General features: G+C 37.1%; 1 protein-coding gene across 1 annotated transcript in view; it reads right to left on the reverse strand.

The window, feature by feature from the left end:
- Positions 1 to 456: 456 nt before the first annotated feature.
- LOC127446219 (target of Myb1 membrane trafficking protein-like) overlaps positions 457 to 20,236 on the reverse strand; it is a 27,119-nt gene continuing 7,339 nt past the window's right edge. Inside the window, exons 2-16 of the mRNA XM_051706969.1 lie at positions 17,615 to 17,699; positions 17,417 to 17,495; positions 17,181 to 17,330; positions 11,558 to 11,692; positions 11,034 to 11,171; positions 8,418 to 8,531; positions 8,176 to 8,309; positions 8,005 to 8,059; positions 6,925 to 7,042; positions 6,763 to 6,832; positions 5,096 to 5,171; positions 4,054 to 4,107; positions 3,567 to 3,626; positions 1,046 to 1,082; positions 457 to 967 (exon numbers count right to left, since the gene is read on the reverse strand). Coding sequence (XP_051562929.1) covers positions 840 to 967; positions 1,046 to 1,082; positions 3,567 to 3,626; positions 4,054 to 4,107; positions 5,096 to 5,171; positions 6,763 to 6,832; positions 6,925 to 7,042; positions 8,005 to 8,059; positions 8,176 to 8,309; positions 8,418 to 8,531; positions 11,034 to 11,171; positions 11,558 to 11,692; positions 17,181 to 17,330; positions 17,417 to 17,495; positions 17,615 to 17,699 — 1,433 coding nt within the window. The 3' untranslated portion in view covers positions 457 to 839. The remainder of the gene's footprint in view (positions 968 to 1,045; positions 1,083 to 3,566; positions 3,627 to 4,053; positions 4,108 to 5,095; positions 5,172 to 6,762; positions 6,833 to 6,924; positions 7,043 to 8,004; positions 8,060 to 8,175; positions 8,310 to 8,417; positions 8,532 to 11,033; positions 11,172 to 11,557; positions 11,693 to 17,180; positions 17,331 to 17,416; positions 17,496 to 17,614; positions 17,700 to 20,236) is intronic.

Below are 20,236 nucleotides of genomic sequence, written 5' to 3' on the forward strand. Positions count from 1 at the left end.
TATGGTTCATTTTTGTGACGTGCTCCAAGCAAAATTTCACAGAGATTGACGCAGCAAAAAGTGCATCCTGTTCGTTTTCTGGATTTTACAAAAGTTTTGTTTTTATTGCGAGTGGACACAAATAAAAGTAGACCCTTTATGGTTTCACATAATGTCTTCCTCTTATCTGTATGACCATAAATTATGGAGTTATAAGAAAAAAAATACCAAGTGATGGTGCCGGCGTCTCCATCGACTCGGATCGGTGTTTCAAACTGACTGGAACTACCTGTGCATTAAACAAATTTAACGCACACATTCCAGCCAATCAGAATCGAGTATTTGAATAGACCATGGTATAAATACATTTTAAAATGTAAAGGATATGTATATTATTTTAAGAAATGTCTATGTTTCATTCTATGGACCATCTGGTTCTAACACCTCAAAACAAACTGTGACACATGTGAGCGGTAATATAATGGTGTATGTTTAATATTATAACATTGTTTCCAAAGAATGAGGTATGACAGCGGACAGAACTCTCAGGTCTCTATAATCCAGTCTTATTTTCATTGTTAATTTACAACATTAATGCTTTTTACACTCAATGAAAACATACATGCCAATAAAATTAACTTACATCAGCAACAAACAGCAGTTTGATTCTTTGTCTTAAATGATCAAAAGGTTCTCACACATTTAATGGCCAAATGAAATATTATTAACTCAAAAGTATTGACTAAACAGAGCAGAAACGGAGATGCATAACGGATCCTCACAGTGAGTACATGATATTTCTCTGCAGTGACTGTTGTGAGGATCCTGGAGCTGTTATAGATTTGGTGTTGCAGATGGTCTCAGAGCGTGAAGAGCTGGTCGTGTTTTTGCTCTTGTTTGCTCGATGGCTGTCGAGTGCTTGTGTGACTATTCATCGAGGGAAGATGATCTGCAGCTTGAGCTCGCTCTGATAAAAACTTATCAAACTCTGACAGAGAGAAAAACAGATTTGCGTGTGTGATAAAATTCAGATATTAATAATAACAAACATTCAGAGCAGTCTTACCTTCACTGGTCACCCCCTCACTGTCTTCTTCATCAGCCTAGGAAAAAAATATGCTATGTAATCACTGTCTTTTAAAAAATACTGTAGCATGTGAAACAGTATGCATTAACGTTTCAAACAGCAGTATACTACATTGTTGTCACATGACCTCACCACATTGCATGTGAGTGCATGCCATGCAAAAGTGATGAATTCTGTGAAAAGTTCAGATTTGAAGCTTTCAAATGGTACCACATACATACGCCTGACTAGTGGATCTGGGGGACCTTTATTTTGTAATCCTAAACTTATTGCACGCTCCTGGCAGCGCCCACAGACCTGGCATCGGGTCCACAAAGTTGAATTGGTTAAGCACATTTTACCCCACAATTGTCATCATGACTGCAAATATTCACATTATTTTCAATAATGACGATGTATGTACTACATTACAGTAAAAAAAGATGCTGTACAATGATTTTCTAAAGTAAAACCAGTGACTATTAAAAGGCAGTACAATATTATGTATAACTATTTAAAAATATAAATAATACAGTGGTGTGAAAAAGTGTTTGCCCCCTTCCTGATTTCTTATTTTTTTGCATGTTTGTCACACTTAAATGTTTCAGATCATCAAACAAGTTTAAATATTAGTCAAAGATAACACAAGTAAACACAAAATGCAGTTTTAAATGAAGGTTGTTATTATTAAGGGAAAACAAAATCCAAACCTACATGGCCCTGTGTGAAAAAGTGTTTGCCCCGCCTGTTAAAACATAACTGTGGTTTATCACACCTGAGTTCAATTTCTCTAGCCACACCCAGGCCTGATTACTGCCACACCTGTTCTCAATCAAGAAATCACTTAAATAGGACCTGCCTGACAAAGTGAAGTAGACCAAAAGATCTTCAAAAGCTAGACATCATGCCGAGATCCAAAGAAATTCAGGAACAAATGAGAAAGAAAGTAATTGAGATCTATCAGTCTGGAAAAGGTTATAAAGCCATTTCTAAAGCTTTGGACTCCAGAGAACCACAGTGAGAGCCATTATCCACAAATGGCGAAAACATGGAACAGTGGTGAACCTTCCCAGGAGTGGCCGGCCGACCAAAATTACCCCAAGAGCGCAGCGACGACTCATCCAAGAGGTCACAAAAGACCCCACAACAACATCCAAAGAACTGCAGGCCTCACTTGCCTCAGTTAAGGTCAGTGTTCATGACCCCACCATAAGAAAGAGACTGGGCAAAAATGGCCTGCATGGCAGAGTTCCAAGACGAAAACCACTGCTGAGCAAAAAGAACATTAAGGCTCGTCTCATTTTTGCCAGAAAACATCTTGATGATCCCCAAGACTTTTGGGAAAATACTCTGTGGACTGACGAGACAAAAGTTGAACTTTTTGGAAGGTGTGTGTCCCATTACATCTGGTGTAAAAGTAACACCGCATTTCAGAAAAAGAACATCATACCAACAGTAAAATATGGTGGTGGTCGTGTGATGGTCTGGGGCTGTTTTGCTGCTTCAGGACCTGGAAGACTTGCTGTGATAAATGGAATCATGAATTCTGCTGTCTACCAAAAAATCCTGAAGGAGAATGTCCGGCCATCTGTTCATGACCTCAAGCTGAAGCGAACTTGGGTTCTGCAGCAGGACAATGATCCAAAACACACCAGCAAGTCCACCTCTGAATGGCTGAAGAAAAATAAAATGAAGACTTTGGAGTGGCCTAGTCAAAGTCCTGACCTGAATCCTATTGAGATGCTGTGGCATGACCTTAAAAAGGCAGTTCATGCTCGAAAACCCTCCAATGTGGCTGACTTACAACAATCCTCCACAGCGCTGTAAAAGACTCATTGCAAGTTATCGCAAACGCTTGATTGCAGTTGTTGCTGCTAAGGGTGGCCCAACCAGTTATTAGGTTTAGGGGGCAATCACTTTTTCACACAGGGCCATGTAGGTTTGGATTTTGTTTTCCCTTAATAATAACAACCTTCATTTAAATACTGCATTTTGTGTTTACTTGTGTTATCTTTGACTAATATTTAAACTTGTTTGATGATCTGAAACATTTAAGTGTGACAAACATGCAAAAAAATAAGAAATCAGGAAGGGGCAAACACTTTTTCACACCACTGTATATTATTGCGGTAATGAGAATTGGTGGTTAAAATGTGTGTAACTGTCATGAAAATAATGTCACGGTGTAACAAATCTTAATGGCCTTAAAATAGGCTTCATTTCCATATTTCTTATTGGTTTCTTTTGATTTTAGAGTAAAATAAGGACCCCATCAACCTGGAAATAAAGTCATTTTTGCCTCTTTTTTTTCATTTCAATTTTATGCATAAATGTCCAGGTATTCTATGCAAAAAGAAACATACTGTCACAATAAACATGCTATATACAGCTGGAATAGTATGTACAGTATGGTCCAGTAGTACGCTCTTCTGAACCTCCCCTACTGCAGTATGGCTGTGTGCAGTGTGGTTTGACACTAACGGATCAGTGAATGTAATGGGTTAAAGCAGGCGTTGTTTACCGTTTCTGTGGACAACCATTTCTCAATATCCTCCATGGCAGAACTGTGTGGAGCAGGAGCCTGAAAAGACAGAACAACAGGAAACGTTTCAAGGTTTTATGTGGTTGCAGTGTGCAATCATTTTTGCTTGCTCGATGGTTTCAAGTTTGCAAATTTGATTGTAATTTAAACAGTGAGACATTAACTGCAAGACAAACATGAGACCCTTCATCCATCAGCACATGCAAATCAACTAATTATGCAGGAAACATCTGATCACCAGTGATTATCAGAACCTGACCGGCTTAAATCAAACTTAGACACTTTATTTCACATTAACTGCACGTAAACCTTCTAAATAAACTACATTCCTCACAAACAATCTACAGCGGATGTAACATCAGTTTTAGGAGATTTTTCTGTGTTCTGATATTTGTTGGAGTTTTTATCTCATTTGAATCTTAATTAATGGATTTAGAAAAGCCTTCAATGTCAGTGTGAAACCCACCAGACCCTCACTGTAAATCCACTGAGACTGACGAACCCAACTGCTCTCATTGTCCTTTACAAACACATTTAAATAAATGTTAGTAGGTTAGTCGTTGGTCAGTACATGAACACAAACTGTTAGTCTGCACAAATAGGACTTGAATCAATTTGAATATTCCACTCATGACGACAGTTTAAAGGTGCTGTACATCTTTCTGATTGGCTAATTCAGCTAAATCAGCTCCCTTGATCTTTTTTTTACTGTTTACAGAGTCTTGTGCCATCATCCTTCAGTGCATATAACATCACAGACACTTAGAAATATTCAACATGAGAATAACTATGTTGTATAGGGATGAAAATGTACAGATTGTAACATTTTTGGCCAATACCGATATTTTGCAACTTACCTAATGTTGTCATAACACAACTGTTTTACTTTAGAATTATGCTTTAAAAATGTACAAAGAGGTACAAAAGCTTTTTTAATATTTAAACAATAAATAATTTCCATTGAACATTGAATCTGTTGAACACATGACAGGCCAACATTTTAAAAAGATACAAAATAACTAAATATGATAACATGGTGACTGATATGAAAAAGGTTATTTTGTAATTCAATCAATCGTGCAGCATTAATGGATATCATACCGATATCTCAGAAGTCTGCAGGTTTCAAAGTGTTTTAGATGGTTTCCCTCATCATGTATCCTATATAGGGAAGGTCACGTCCGTTTATGCCATTTTATCCGCATTAACGTGAGAACGAGACAGAATAAAAATTTAATATGACATGTTCTTAGGAGTGCCACCACTTCTACATATTGTGGCTATTATTATTTCTGGATTAGCATTTCAATTCACAGAGTTTTTTTTACAAAGTGCGTTACTAATTAATAATAAATAAACCATCGGTTTCTCATATCGGCGTTTTCAAGCTAATAACCGATATGCCGATGGTTTTAATTTGGTCAATAATTAGCCGTTAAATATCAGCAGCTGATCCATCATTGCATCCCTGTTTTATGAAACATTTCTACAGTTGAGTGTGTACTGACCCCTGCGGTGACCTGCAATCGTGTGTCCAGCGCTTCAGCCAAACCCTCAACTGCAGCAGGATCCTCATACCGCACACTACAAACACACACACACACACGTTAAAACATTTCTGTCCTGTGTATCCAGAAACCAATTTTTTTTAAATATATTTTAAAAGATCTGAACCACACCACAACACATATGACCATGACAGTTCATCTGAAAAGATTTATGAGCCTTAATATCTAGTGAAGAGTACGGAGAGCAGTTTCTCAACCCCTAGTGGTCCGTGGCGTAATTGCAGGGGGTCCATAGAATCATTTTAAATATTTTTGAAAATCACATTGTTGAAAGAGGGAGAGAAAAAAACCCAGACAAGATGCATCTGTGCAGGGGCGTAGATTCCGGAGGAGATGGGGAGGTAACCCCCCCAATAATCAAAACACATACGTACAACCCCCCCACCCCATTATATAAATCATGATCAATGGAAACATGCAAATGCTTCACGCTGCAACCCCCCAATGTTCAAGCCAAATCTACACTCTTGCATTTGTGTATAAGTCGCTCTGACAGAGGTTGTATCTGGTAGGCATTAGGACCCAGGAACAACCAGCTCCATGACTTCCCTTCAGCTGCTCAGAATCTGATATTAAGATGCGCTCTGTGAAGATTACCTCAGCATCTTCACATCGTATCACGGTGCATTGGGGCATGATTTAATCAGGAGAATTTGCTTTAAGTAATGGTGTGTAACAGTTTTTCCTATTCAGTTCATATTTAATTTAAAAAAAGCCACGTGTCAGGGAGTCCTTGAGACTGGTTTTGAAATATGATGGGGGTCCAGTACTCAAAAAAGGTTCAGAACCACTGCTTTTTGCGTTTCTTCGCAACCCTTGCCAGGGTTTTACTACAACAACCATGGCAAAACTAATTGTGAGTGAACGCAAACTATTGCGAGAACAGGCGAAACTTATTGCGAAGGAACACAAAACATATTGCGAGGGCATGCAAAACGTATTTTGAGGGAACGCAACATATACTGCGAGGGAACGCAAAACTTATTGCGAGGGAACGCATAACATATCGCGAGGGAATGCAAAACTTATTGCGAGGGAACGCAAAACATATCGCGAGGGAATGCAAAACATATTGCGAGAGAACGCAACCTATTTTGAGGGAACGCAACACATACTGCGAGGGAACGCAAAACTTATTGTGAGGGAACGCAACATACTGCGAGGGAACGCAAAACTTATTGTGAGGGAACGCAAACACATACTGCGAGGGAACGCAAAACTTATTTTGAGGGAACGCAACACATACTGCGAGGGAACGCAAAACTTATTTTGAGGGAACGCAACACATACTGCGAGGGAACGCAAAACTTATTGCGAGGGAACACAAACTATTTTGAGGGAACGCAAAACATATTGCGAGGGAACGCAAACTATTTTGAGGGAACGCAAAACTAATTAAGAAATAAAAATCGCGTCCTGTCCTCTAAGGTGCTCCATATTTAAGCACTGAAATTGTTTTTACAAGTTAGTTTCCATCATGTCTCAGTACATAAGTGAGGAGATTTTCAATTTCTCAATTTGGCCCTCAAAATTATAGCCAAACCTGTAGACGTAGACACACACACACACAGACACACACACAGACACACACACACAGACACACACACCTCCTCCTTTGTTCAGCCAGAGAACTAGTCCTCGTCTGAGCAAACATGTCAAACTCTTCATCTTCAACCGCTGATCGAGAAACACAGAGAGGGACAGTGATTATTTATCATCTAATTTTTCTTTTTCTTATCATCATGGCAGAGAATTTGAATTTCTCTCACCTGAGCTTTGTGTTTGGTTGGATGGAAGGAGGGACACATGTTGACTGATGGCTGGAACAGTGCTCTGATTGGCTGATTGTGACAGAGGGCTGAGATCTATCAGGTTTCCTGTCTCAGTCTGTTCAAAGAAATCCAATAACGTGTATAGGTGGTGTGCTCTATCAAAATGAGTCAGAAGACGCTGAAGGACTGTTTTGGGGTTTCTATTGTTTTTGATAAAACAAAGTTTCAGCTTTCAAATGATACACTCTCAAACTACTTATATATCTAAATATATTGTTCAGCATACTTTAAATACTGAATATATTTTCTATACTTATAATCAATAATTCCATCATTTTAAATTTGGTTACATCATTCTCAATGCTTCATGGGATTGTAGTTCATTCCTTCATTAAAGACATTAAGTGCACAGTCTTGTATCTTTGTCTTTTTGTCTGATTTTCAAATAATTTTTTTGCTTCAAATCAAAGTTTGTAATGTTGTGATTCACCTCAGAGCTGGTTGGATTGGTACTCTTTTATGAAGATTTGATGAAATCCCCATAGAAGAAATGAATAGGAAAAATACATCTGGAACCAAGACGGCTGAAAAAGTGGACGGACACCGTTGCGCTCTATTGCACACCTTAGAACACCCGTCAACCAATCAGAATCAAGCATTCAAAAGTGCCGTAGTATAAGTCTTGATAATTTAATGTATGCTTGAATAAATCTTCCAATTCTGTCAGATAATGTCTGAAAATTGTTTGGAATCTTTAGAAGCCGTTTTTTTTTTCTTCTCAAAACAAGGTTTTATGACAGCCATCATTTAAATGATTATATCTCGAAAAGAGTTTGGGATGGCAACATAAATACGATATCATTTGAATGCTGAGAGCTTTTTACTTTAGTGGTCAAAATGTGATTCTGGGTCAATGTGACTCAAAATGACAGAGCAGGTCACATATGTATTTGTAATGTATACATATTTAATCATACAATTACATTCAATGATACAATTATCATATTTTAAAATAGTTTTTGTGCAATTTCATAAAAATCGTTCACAGCAAGATAAACAGTATATAAGAATGTTTACCTGTGACTCCAGCTGTTCTGTGGTTGCTCTCTGCATGTTATTTAATCTATCAAATCTGTATACAGCGAAACAGACAGAGACAGATAAAGGTTTATAAACTGAATTCATTGTGTTTTCATCTCAGTATCTCAGGTGTGCAGTAATGTGTGTGTATGATGAATGTTGTAACACCTCTCGTAGCGGATGAAAGCGTTGTTCAGATCGTCATTTAAGAGCAAAAGTTCTCCAAACATCTCCTCTTCTGATAGATTAGGAATCACTTCCACAACTCTCTGCTGCATCTGCTTACACACTGAATACAACTGCTGCTCACACACACACACACACACACACACACACACACACACATTATCAGACACAACTAAAAACAGCAGATTCAAAAGAAAATCATAGATTGGGGGAGAGAGAGAGACCTGTAGTAGTTCAGTGTCTGATGCAGAAGTTTCTCCTGGTTTGACTTGATTCAACATCTCAGTCATGACAGTCAGATTTCCTTTGACCAGATCCAGTTCAGACCTCAGCTTCTGCTTGTGGAGGAAAACCAGTCAAACACATGAAAATTGACCACCTCAAACCACTGACCCCGAACGGTCATGTTTATTACAACATTACTACTGTATAGTAAAACCATTGTCAATTTTCATAAGGGCTAAATAAATAACATTAACATTAAACTGAACATAAGTTTATACTTAATATGAACTAATAAATTAGAAAACAAACCATTTTATGTAGCTGAATCAAAATCTAGTTATAAACAGCAGCAATTAACTAAATATAAAAAAAAAAAAGAAGGCAAAGTCCCTTTAAGACTGCACAGTGAATCAGTGAATCATTTATGTGAGCTAGTTAATTTACCTGAACTGTCCAAAAGAACCGAATCACTTAAATGAATCAGAGTACTCAATGCTAAATATGAGTGAATCGTTTAATTTAACCTGTGCATTTTCATGAACCGTCCAAAAGAACTGAATCACTTAAATGAATCGGAGTTCTCAATGCTAAATATGAGTGAATCATTTATTTTAACCTGTGCATTTTCATGAACCGTCCAAAAGAACTGAATCACTTAAATGAATCGGAGTTCTCAATGCTAAATATAAGTGAATCGTTTATTTTAACCTGTGCATTTACATGAACCGTCCAAAAGAACCGAATCACTTAAATTAATCAGAGTTCTCAATGCTAAATATGAGTGAATCGTTTAATTTAACCTGTGCATTTACATGAACCGTCCAAAAGAACTGAATCACTTAAATGAATCAGAGTTCTCAATGCTAAATATGAGTGAATCGTTTAATTTAACCTGTGCATTTACATGAACCGTCCAAAAGAACTGAATCACTTAAATGAATCAGAGTTCTCAATGCTAAATATGAGTGAATCGTTTAATTTAACCTGTGCATTTACATGAACCGTCCAAAAGAACTGAATCACTTAAATGAATCGGAGTTCTCAATGCTAAATATGAGTGAATCGTTTAATTTAACCTGTGCATTTACATGAACCGTCCAAAAGAACTGAATCACTTAAATGAATCGGAGTTCTCAATGCTAAATATAAGTGAATCGTTTATTTTAACCTGTGCATTTTCATGAACCGTCCAAAAGAACCGAATCACTTAAATGAATCAGAGTTCTCAATGCTAAATATGAGTGAATCGTTTAATTTAACCTGTGCATTTACATGAACCGTCCAAAAGAACTGAATCACTTAAATGAATCGGAGTTCTCAATGCTAAATATGAGTGAATCGTTTAATTTAACCTGTGCATTTACATGAACCGTCCAAAAGAACTGAATCACTTAAATGAATCGGAGTTCTCAATGCTAAATATGAGTGAATCGTTTAATTTAACCTGTGCATTTTCATGAACCGTCCAAAAGAACTGAATCACTTAAATGAATCGGAGTTCTCAATGCTAAATATAAGTGAATCGTTTATTTTAACCTGTGCATTTTCATGAACCGTCCAAAAGAACTGAATCACTTAAATGAATCAGAGTTCTCAACGCTAAATATAAGTGAATCGTTTAATTTAACCTGTGCATTTTCATGAACCGTCCAAAAGAACTGAATCACTTAAATGAATCAGAGTTCTCAACGCTAAATATAAGTGAATCGTTTAATTTAACCTGTGCATTTACATGAACCGTCCAAAAGAACCGAATCACTTAAATGAATCAGAGTTCTCAATGCTAAATATGAGTGAATCGTTTAATTTAACCTGTGCATTTTCATGAACTGTCCAAAAGAACTGAATCACTTAAATGAATCGGAGTTCTCAATGCTAAATATAAGTGAATCGTTTAATTTAACCTATGCATTTACATGAACCGTCCAAAAGAACTGAATCACTTAAATGAATCGGAGTTCTCAATGCTAAATATGAGTGAATCGTTTATTTTAACCTGTGCATTTTCATGAACCGTCCAAAACAACCGAATCACTTAAATGAATCGGAGTTCTCAACGCTAAATATGAGTGAATCATTTATTTTAACCTGTGCATTTACATGAACCGTCCAAAAGAACCGAATCACTTAAATGAATCGGAGTTCTCTATGCTAAATATAAGTGAATCGTTTATTTTAACCTATGCATTTACATGAACCGTCCAAAAGAACTGAATCACTTAAATGAATCGGAGTTCTCAATGCTAAATATAAGTGAATCGTTTAATTTAACCTATGCATTTACATGAACCGTCCAAAAGAACTGAATCACTTAAATGAATCAGAGTTCTCAACACTAAATTAATGTGACAAATGAAGCGTTTTGTGACATTACAGCACTACTCGTTGGTAAATGAAGCTTGTTACTAGAAAAGTGACACTATTGTGAAAATAGCTGAACTACTGTCACACTACTGAAAATGTAGTTAAGTTAGTAGTGTCGCTATTTTTAGTGTACTACTCCCCAACACAGCAAAACACTGACCAATCTAAACTACTGACCCTAATATTTACTGACCTTCTCTTAACACTGACCCAGAAACTCCTGCCCTCATCTGTTCCAGTGTGTGAAATACCTGCTCAGTTGAAACAAGGTTCTGTTGGCCATTCGATTGGACACTTTGTGAAGTGTGTGCTGGTGGTGAGGACTGAGTGTGTGTCCTCGAATCAGGCAGGGACACAGATGAGGAAGACGTCTCATTGTCTGGAATACTCTGAGAGAGATAATGAACATTGAAGGTCTGTTACAGAGAAACAATGGAGTGATTCAAACAGCTCATCTGATTTACATGTAAACTGCACAAATCACCAGGACAGGTAGTCATGTTAGCATGTTAATCACAGACCTAAAAATGAGAACACAAAGATACTAGAATCACACTGGAATTACACCTGCATTTAAGTGTTGGATCAGATTAGCACAGGTGAGGCTCTAAAGACAAGCAGAGATAATAAATGTACTACAAATACAAAGACTCTGTTGCTGCCGACTACATACAGTACAGTACATATGCTGCAAGACGAGTTCACTACGGCAGAATCCCAACTGAAATTGAAGCTCTTTCATTCGGCAGCTGTTTTGTGGATGGGAGATATTTACCCTGTTGGGAGTGTGGATCGGAGAGAGAGAGTCTAGATCCGTCATGGGAAACTGCAGTCCTTTCTGCCGCATATTCTCATACACACTCACAACTCCAGACAGAGACGGACTGTTCCTGAAAGCATCAGCCCACGACTGCAACACAGAGCCAAAAACACGGAGAAGAGAGGTAAAGACTAGCCATATTCACCGAAAGTGAACATCAATGTGCCCTACTCACTAAGGAGGCCACAACACTTGAAGTGAGTACTGTGAAGGGTGCAGGCCCAATTCACACAAAACTATTACTTTAACCCTTTAAGATCTGAAGGTGTTTTTAAAGATTTCCTGTTGAGATGGCATATCCAAAATTAAAGGCTTATAACTCGACAAGAAAACAAGGAGGGTCAAGTGTTTGTTATCATTGTAAAGAAAACTTTTCAAATTTAAATGATATAGATTATGACACATTCTGAGACTCTCAGCCTAAGAAACTGCTGAAAAAAAAAAAATCACAAAAATATTAAGCCAAAATGTGCCTTTTTTCTTATTTTTCTTATTTAACATTATATATCTCTCAGTGTTAATAAGGTGGCTCCGAAAAACTGCTTTTGTTTTTTTCCCAATCATGTCAACTGTATCTGAGAACATTTTTGTGTGGATTCGACAAAGCAATCAAAATTTATAACATTACAAAAATAATTTATCAGTGTCCAAAAACATCTCCAAACAAATAAAACATAATAATTGTACATAAGAACTAATCACACATGCAAACACAACAATGACTAAAGGTTTGCATAGCATGCAGACATGATTTTAGTAATGAGATTTCACAGAATGAGTTTCATTCTATGTCATTTGAGTCATCATTGAGTCTGTGTCATGTATTTGGCGCCATCTCCTGGTGGTCATATGTAACATTGTGCTTCATGTGGATTATCTAATGATCTATGCATCCGATTACCTTGTGTGTGGGCTTGTTTGAAAGATAATCACCTACTGTAAGTAATGGTATATGATATTTTATGTTCCCTTCATTTTTGTTAAGTTATAAGTGAAAATGCAGCATATAAGCAGCACCAACATAATTATCAAAGACATATCCTTAGCTATTACTCACTATATTTTTGTCTGTGAGTAAAACAAATAGGCTGGTTGTATTCTACTCTTTAAAAGCTTTCCAACGACATATGACACATGACTATTTGATGAGATTGATGTTTTTGCTGATTACAATAATATGCGCAGTGCAAAATTATTAATAATTTATTAAAACGGACCACTTCTGATTTGTCTGAAAATTTCAAAGCACTTGTTCAGTTTTGGACATAATGTCTACATGCATTGGAAAGCAGATATTCTAAGCTTTCAAACGATACCTATTTAGTGTTGGTCAAGTCTGTAGTTATTAATGTATTGACGATTTATTTTTTCTCGCTGGCCCGCCGGTGGAACACACCTCTTCATATTTTCAATTACTAAGCTCAAAGTCATTTTGATATTTATGGGGCTCAAAGTCAAAAATGTCATGTGGTGTAACTGTCTGGAAACAGTACAAAAAAATCTAAGTCTCTTTAAAAGCTGAAAATCTTCCAAATAAAATTATGTTGGCATTATAAGTGCAGAATAATATTTTATTATTATTTCTTTGTTTAAAAGCGGAGAAACAACTTGATTAATATATGATTAATATTAGAAAAACATTTGCACATAAAGTCATGTGGTGTAATCAATATGTCATGTGACAAAAAAAACATTTTAGGCCCTCATGACTGTGTGAAGTTAAAAAAAAACAACAATATTATTTCTTCATATTAAATAAATATAATTATTTTGACATTTTAAGGAAAAAGCACATTTTGTTCAGGTAAAGTGGAGTAACCCTGAGAAAACTATTTGATATTCTTGCATCAAAAACTTATTAAAAAAAAATTACTTTGAAAACAATATGTTTGAAAGCATTTTTTTTTTTTTATAATTATTTAATGGTTAGGTTGTGTAAGCTATCATGTATTCAAGGTACATGGTATATATTTGAATACCTTTTACTTGATAATTATACCATATGACATATTTAAAGTTATTACTAGTAAATCTATTTTTTGTAGAAAATGCTATTAGTGTTTTTTTTTGATTGTGATACCAACATTGACACAAAGGTAAAATTTCTATAAACTTGTCACATACATTTTAAACTACATTTTTAAAAGATTTCATTTTTATCATCCTAGACAACAGTGTCAGAAATTAAAGGATTAGTTCACCCAGAAATGTAAATTCAGTCATTGTTTACTCACCCCTGTGTTGTTATAACCCTATATGACTGACTTTCTTTTTCTGAACACAAAGGGAGAAATTGTGAATAAATGTTGTGCTCAGTGATGTCATACAATGGCAGTTTATGGTGACCACCTCTTCAAGCTTCAAAAGAACACAAAAGTATAATTCAGAAGTCTAATAAATTATTCATGAGACTCATGATTGATATGAAAGCATACGATAAGATTTGATGAAAAACAAACTGAAATCTAATGTATTATTTAGTGTAAATGTTCACTGACCGTTGATCTCCTGTGTGTGTTCGTGATAGGGCACGAGAGCAACAGTTCATGCAGCCCCCTCGCAACATTGGGGCGTTCAAGCGAAAACTCGTTTTGTTTATCTAAAAACAGGTCCTCCACAGCGATAATGACAACAGAACACAACACAACTGCACACAAAACTTACTAAATATGTCTGAAGAGTTTGTACTCGAAGAACTGATGCATTTCTATGCCCAGCCTTATTTTTTCAAGTTCTCAATCAAAGAGAGAGATGCAGTAGGCGGGAATGTCTGTCACCTTTTCTCCTTTCTGAACCAGTGAATATTTGTGACAGACCTGAAGAGATTGAGACCTCCAAAAACATTTGGTAGGCGTAACATTCTCAGCCAAAATCAAGTCGGTTTAAACTGGCTCATGAGATGCTGGCTTTAATATACTGTTATGAGAAAGTTTTTGGACTGGTGCCAGTTCGCAGCAGACAGAGTTACCCGTATGATGCAGAAAATAGAAAATAAAGCGATTGATAGAATGTCCCGTCGCTCGCCACTGCCAGTTAGGAAAAAAAAAACAATTTAAAAACTTGTTGTTTGCCGTCAGGTTAGGACACGGTGTGACTATGGCTGCCTGTAGCTCTCCTCTATGTTTCTGTTTGATATCTGAGTACTCAGCCTGGGTATCTCAGCAAATATTGACGCTGACTATCACCCATGAAGTCACAAGTTCGAATCCAGGGTGTGCTGAGTGACTCCAGCCAGGTCTCCTAAGTAACCAAATTGGCCTGGTTGCTAGGGATGTTAGAGTCACATAGGGTAACCTCCTTGTGGTCGCAATTAGTGGTTCTCACTCTCAATGGGGTGCGTGGTGAGTTGTGTGTGGATCGCAGAGTGTAGCATGAGCCTCCACATGCCGTGAGTCTCCGCGGTGTCATGCACATCGAGTCTCAGAACAGATTGACGATCTCAGAAGCGGAGGCAACTGAGACTTGTCCTCCACCACCCAGATTGAGGCGAGTAACCGCGCCACCACAAGGACTTACTAAGTAGTGGGAATTGGGCATTCCATGTTGGGGAGAAAAGGGGATAAAAAAAAATTATAATTTAAAAAAATCTATATATAAGGCTGGGCATAGAAATGCATCAATTCTTGGACTACAAACTTTTCAGACATGTTTAGTAAGTTCTGTTCTCTATTTTGTGTAGCTGTGTTGTGTTCTGTTGTCACTATCGCTGTGGAGGACCTGTTTTTAGATAAACAAAACGAGTTTTCACTTGAACGCCCAAATGTTGCGAGGGGGCTGCGTGAACTGTCACAGGAGATCAATGGTCAGTGAATATTTTCACTAAATAATACATTAGATTTCAGTTTGTTTCTCATCAAATCTTATCATATGCTTTCATATCAATCATGAGTCTCATGAATAATTTATTAAACTTCTGAATTATACTTTTGTGTTCTTTTGAAGCTTGAAGAGGTGGTCACCATGAACTGCCATTGTATGACATCACTGAGCACAGCATTTATTCACAAATTCTCCCTTTGTAATAACAATCAACATCAACTCATTTTATTCCATAAATTGTATATCTAAGGGTACGTTTACACGACAACGATGTACTAAAAACGGAAACGTTTTTCTTTTGCGTTTTTGAAAAGTTTCGCGTACAGACGACAACGTTGTCAAAACGATCCCCGTTCACACAGATCCGCGAAAACGACTAAAAACGCTATATTATGCATGCCAGGCCAGTAGTTGGCGATGTCACTTTGTAAAGAAACACTACGCGCCTGCGCACATAAGCATTCTTCCACAGAGCGGTTAATACAAACAATGAAGATGGCGAAAGCATCGAGCAATTTTGTCTGGACGGACGATGAGGTTGCTTTATTACTACAATTATTTACTGGAGAAGCATCAATAAACTCAAAATCTTGAGCAGCACAAACACAGTCCTGTAGTCCACCATTGTAGTTTTGAATGTCTCGCGCATTGTTTTGAAGTACTCGCGTGCATGCCTATAGACTGAACTCTCATGATTATTCAATAAACTCTGCTCATTTTTACCATCACTTCATCTCCTGCCTTCTTCTGTATTCCCCCTGCTGACTCTTGGGCTGGTAGAAGAGTAAGTTAACATAAGCTGTTGATGTTGACTGGTTTTGGATATCAGACAGAACTCTGATATATGGATATCTTCTGACGGAGAGAGAGGTCTGGATCTGACATGCATTGCCTCATGTTTTCATATTCTAAGCATATCATTGAATACTGTACATGGCGTCACATCTCTGTCTATAGGCTATATACATAAGCGGTGGGTGAATGAACTGCAGGGTAAAGGTACATCAAATAAAATTAAGTAAATAAATAAATAACATTTAAAATCCAAATACATTTTTCCCATCTGAATCCATTAATTTCAAGATTTTCAAATTGCAGGTTCTGCCTACTGTACAATGTTCACACTCCATACAAAACACTCCAAATGAATCAATTATTGATTATTGTTATTTGCACAGACAGCAGTATTCATATAGATAATTATACATCTCAAATTGATGCCTATCAATCCATCATTCTTTATATAACACGTAATACACGTGCGCATGACGTCATTGTTTTCACAAATTCGCGTTTTTGTATGTTTACACGGAGACGATAACGGTATTGTGTTCAAAAACTTGCACTTTGAAACCCGTTTTAAAAAGTTTGCGTTTTCAGGCTCCAAATTGCCGTTGTTGTGTAAAAGAACAGCCAAAACACATAAAACGTTTTCCGTTTTTAGTTGAAAACATTGTCGTGTAAACGGCCCCTAAGACTATAATAGAAAGAACTTTATCAGATGTTACAAATAAAAAAAAAGATATTTTCATTTATTTATTCGCATTTTTTTCCCTGCATTTTGAGTTGTTTTTTTTGGTGGCATTTTTGCCCAGAGCACCCTTAATTTCCGACCCTGCCAGACAAACTTAATTATCAATAACCCATTAATTGAAATACTGTACTACTATTTTCTACATCTATTTAGATGCTAACTCTATTTGCACAATGACAATAAAATCTAATTTAAACTGTCAACAGATGCTTTACTGTGATTCACCTGAATGAGGCTCAGCACTCTGTCGTGTAAGATCATGGGTGGATTGTTTTTGGGTAGAATCGCTCTGACCAGAACGCCCTCCACAAACTCTCTGGTGCACACATACACATGGAAACGATGACCACAGTTCTTCACACACGTCTCGAGAACCTAAAACACACAAAACCAGCAGTCTCAAATCAATATGAGAGTATGACTTGATGTCGTAACAGTGTGGATTTAGTGTGATCACTCACTGTCAGTGCCAGCATCACCTCCCTGAAGTTCTTATTACCCACAATCCTCTTCTTTAAAGCCTTCATTGCATCTTTGGGCCTGAAAAAACAACACAAACATTCAGACTCCACAAGAGGCAATCATTAATTATAAACATAACTATAAAAGGAAATATAGGAGTATTTTCTATACGTGAATTTGAAATGTTGAATTCGCACCCATCATCAGTCTCGTTGATGATATCACAAATCTCCAGGTTGAGGCTCCAGTCTTCTGCCTGCAGGGCGGTGCTAGTGGCTTTTTCTGAAATACAAACAACCAACTTATTTAATAAGTATGGAAGCCCTGAACCGCAAGGTAAAAAAAAAAAATTCACTAGGTGAAATTGTTTTATTTTTTATTTTTTTAGGTGTCTTAGTGCCAATGTCCTACAAAAAAAAATGAAAAATTCTCAGCATTTTTTTCTCTGAATAGAGGCAATACATTTTTTTTCTTGCTAGCTAACAATTAGCATGTGGTACCAACCTCGGCCACCAGGTGCCACTATCAGCAAGCATAACATCTTATGCTGCCGAAGTAACAGGATGTCTGTTGACCCTTGACCGCTCTACTTTGGCCTGCTATTGAGAAATTATATGAAATCCGTATTCTGAAAACTGGGTGTCGCGTACAGCCACATTTCACAGTGCATTTGTCTCCACTAGTGCGTTTTCTTTAGTTGCCACCAGCTTCATTCATTGGAAGAGTTCAGGAGTTTGGAATCCTCCAGATTTCCACGGATGAAGCGGCACGCAAAAAGAATGATGCATTTGTTATAGAACTGGTATCAGGATAGACACTTTGCTCATACACGTTCTCAATAAAATGTCCCGACACCACACATTGTACAACTGAGTAGATCTGCCGCTGTGCAGCGTGACTGGCCGCACCGACTTTAATGAGCACGCACAGACACGCACGAGCACTATACTAGAATGTCTTCTGCAGTGCTGGGAAGTTTATTAATTGTTGTGAATTGGTTAGTTTTGTTGTTTCATTGAAACAAGAAAAATGATTAATGGACTTCTCAGCGCCATTTGAGAGTAAGGACATAAGAGAGAGTGCATCTATGCGCTCAGCTCGCACTTGCGTATCAACCAAATAAAGGGAGCTCAATAATTTTGATCAAATTAAAATAATATTTGTAACAGAACAGAAAGTATGATTGAATGACTAATAAATAGAGTAATTCCTTGAATTACATCATAGCAGGAAAATTTTACATATTCTGATTATTGTTAGGCATCACACCCAAAACTGCTTGTGCTTTGCAGTGACACTGAATGGATGTCAAAAAATAAAAACACAAAATCCAAGGGCATTGAAAGTAACAAGCTTTTACCCAGTATAATATTCGTTACATTACTGCATTGACAGAAATGAACTTTTCCATAAAAGGGCCAATAATTGCCCTATGGGTACAATTTTCAGTGAAATTTTTATGTTTATAAAGGGCATTTTTCTAAACATACAAAATGTACTGTGTTATTCTTTTATTCAAAACATATTTTATATGATAGTGTGTATTGCTACTCTTAAAGCAGAATTTTAAGAACTATATTAGATGGTATAAATAACAAAACAGAAACCAGGGCATTGTTTGCCCCCACATTTGAACTTTAGGGCATTTTATTGTAACTTTTGGGGGTATTTTTGCCCCAAGCACCCTTTAATTTCTGACCCTGCATTACTGTTCTATTACAAGCATTCTTGGTGAAAGAAACATCCTTTATTAACACAAAAAGTGATTAAAACTTGCATATTATTAAGCATACCATACTGTATAAAGATGATGCAATAATGGTATCTAGCCTTTTTTTTTTTTTTTTTTTTAAGTATTATAATTACAACGGTGCAGCCCGTGACACCTTATTTCTTTTTGCACCTGGCCCCCAGTAGAAAACGTTTGGACACACCTGCTATAGTATAAAGCCCAAAGTATACTTCGGTCAGATGCGGATGCTAATCTCGTCATCAGCAGAGTGCAAGAGCACCAAATGCGCGCAGCCCTATTTTTCTTTGAATCGCATGTGCCTGGAGTTATTTGCACTAATTAGTGGGTCCACAAGGTGGCAACACTTACATTTTGAGCCGCTGCTGTCACAAAGAAGCGCTAGAAGAAGATGTAATCGCCACTAAACATCAGGAGATGAAGGTAAAAACAACAACAGTGGATGTGCAAGTCAAGAGCGTGTGTGAGAAGGTCTGGAGATACCTGCATTTGTATAACTCCAGTCTGAGGGAATATAAAGACATCTTTATGGGTTTAAAGTCTTGAAGAGACAGTCCGGTGTTTCATATTAGTCATAGCGTGCATGCGCCAACCGCCTGTATATACGCACAGAGTTATGGAGTATATTTTGACAGGCTTGCGTTCGACTACGTAGATGCTGAGCGTTCACATCAAAATGGAAGTATACCTTTGGTTTAATACAATAACAAGAATGTTTTGCAAATCTTAATCAAGAAAAAAAAAAGAGTACCATAGACAATCTGTCACCTTGTCAGCATTAGATGTAATGCTTACTGATAGTGGCACCTGGTGGCCGAGGTTGGTACCACTTGCTAATTTATTGTTTATTGTTAGCTAACAATCATTTTTTTCATGTGTTGCTATTAAAGGTGCAGTCCGTAACTTTTGTCTTTGTGTCATCTTGGACTTAACAGACAGCTAGTGGCTTGGATGCAGCATCATTTAATATCTATAGTTTCAGTTTCAGATGCCATTGTAGAAAATCACTATTCACAGTCAGCCATCATTACTTTAATCCATGAATAAGTGTCCAATAACAGGACGGTTA

Source organism: Myxocyprinus asiaticus, chromosome 9 (assembly GCF_019703515.2).
Source record: "Myxocyprinus asiaticus isolate MX2 ecotype Aquarium Trade chromosome 9, UBuf_Myxa_2, whole genome shotgun sequence".
In the NCBI taxonomy this organism is placed as follows: domain Eukaryota; kingdom Metazoa; phylum Chordata; class Actinopteri; order Cypriniformes; family Catostomidae; genus Myxocyprinus; species Myxocyprinus asiaticus.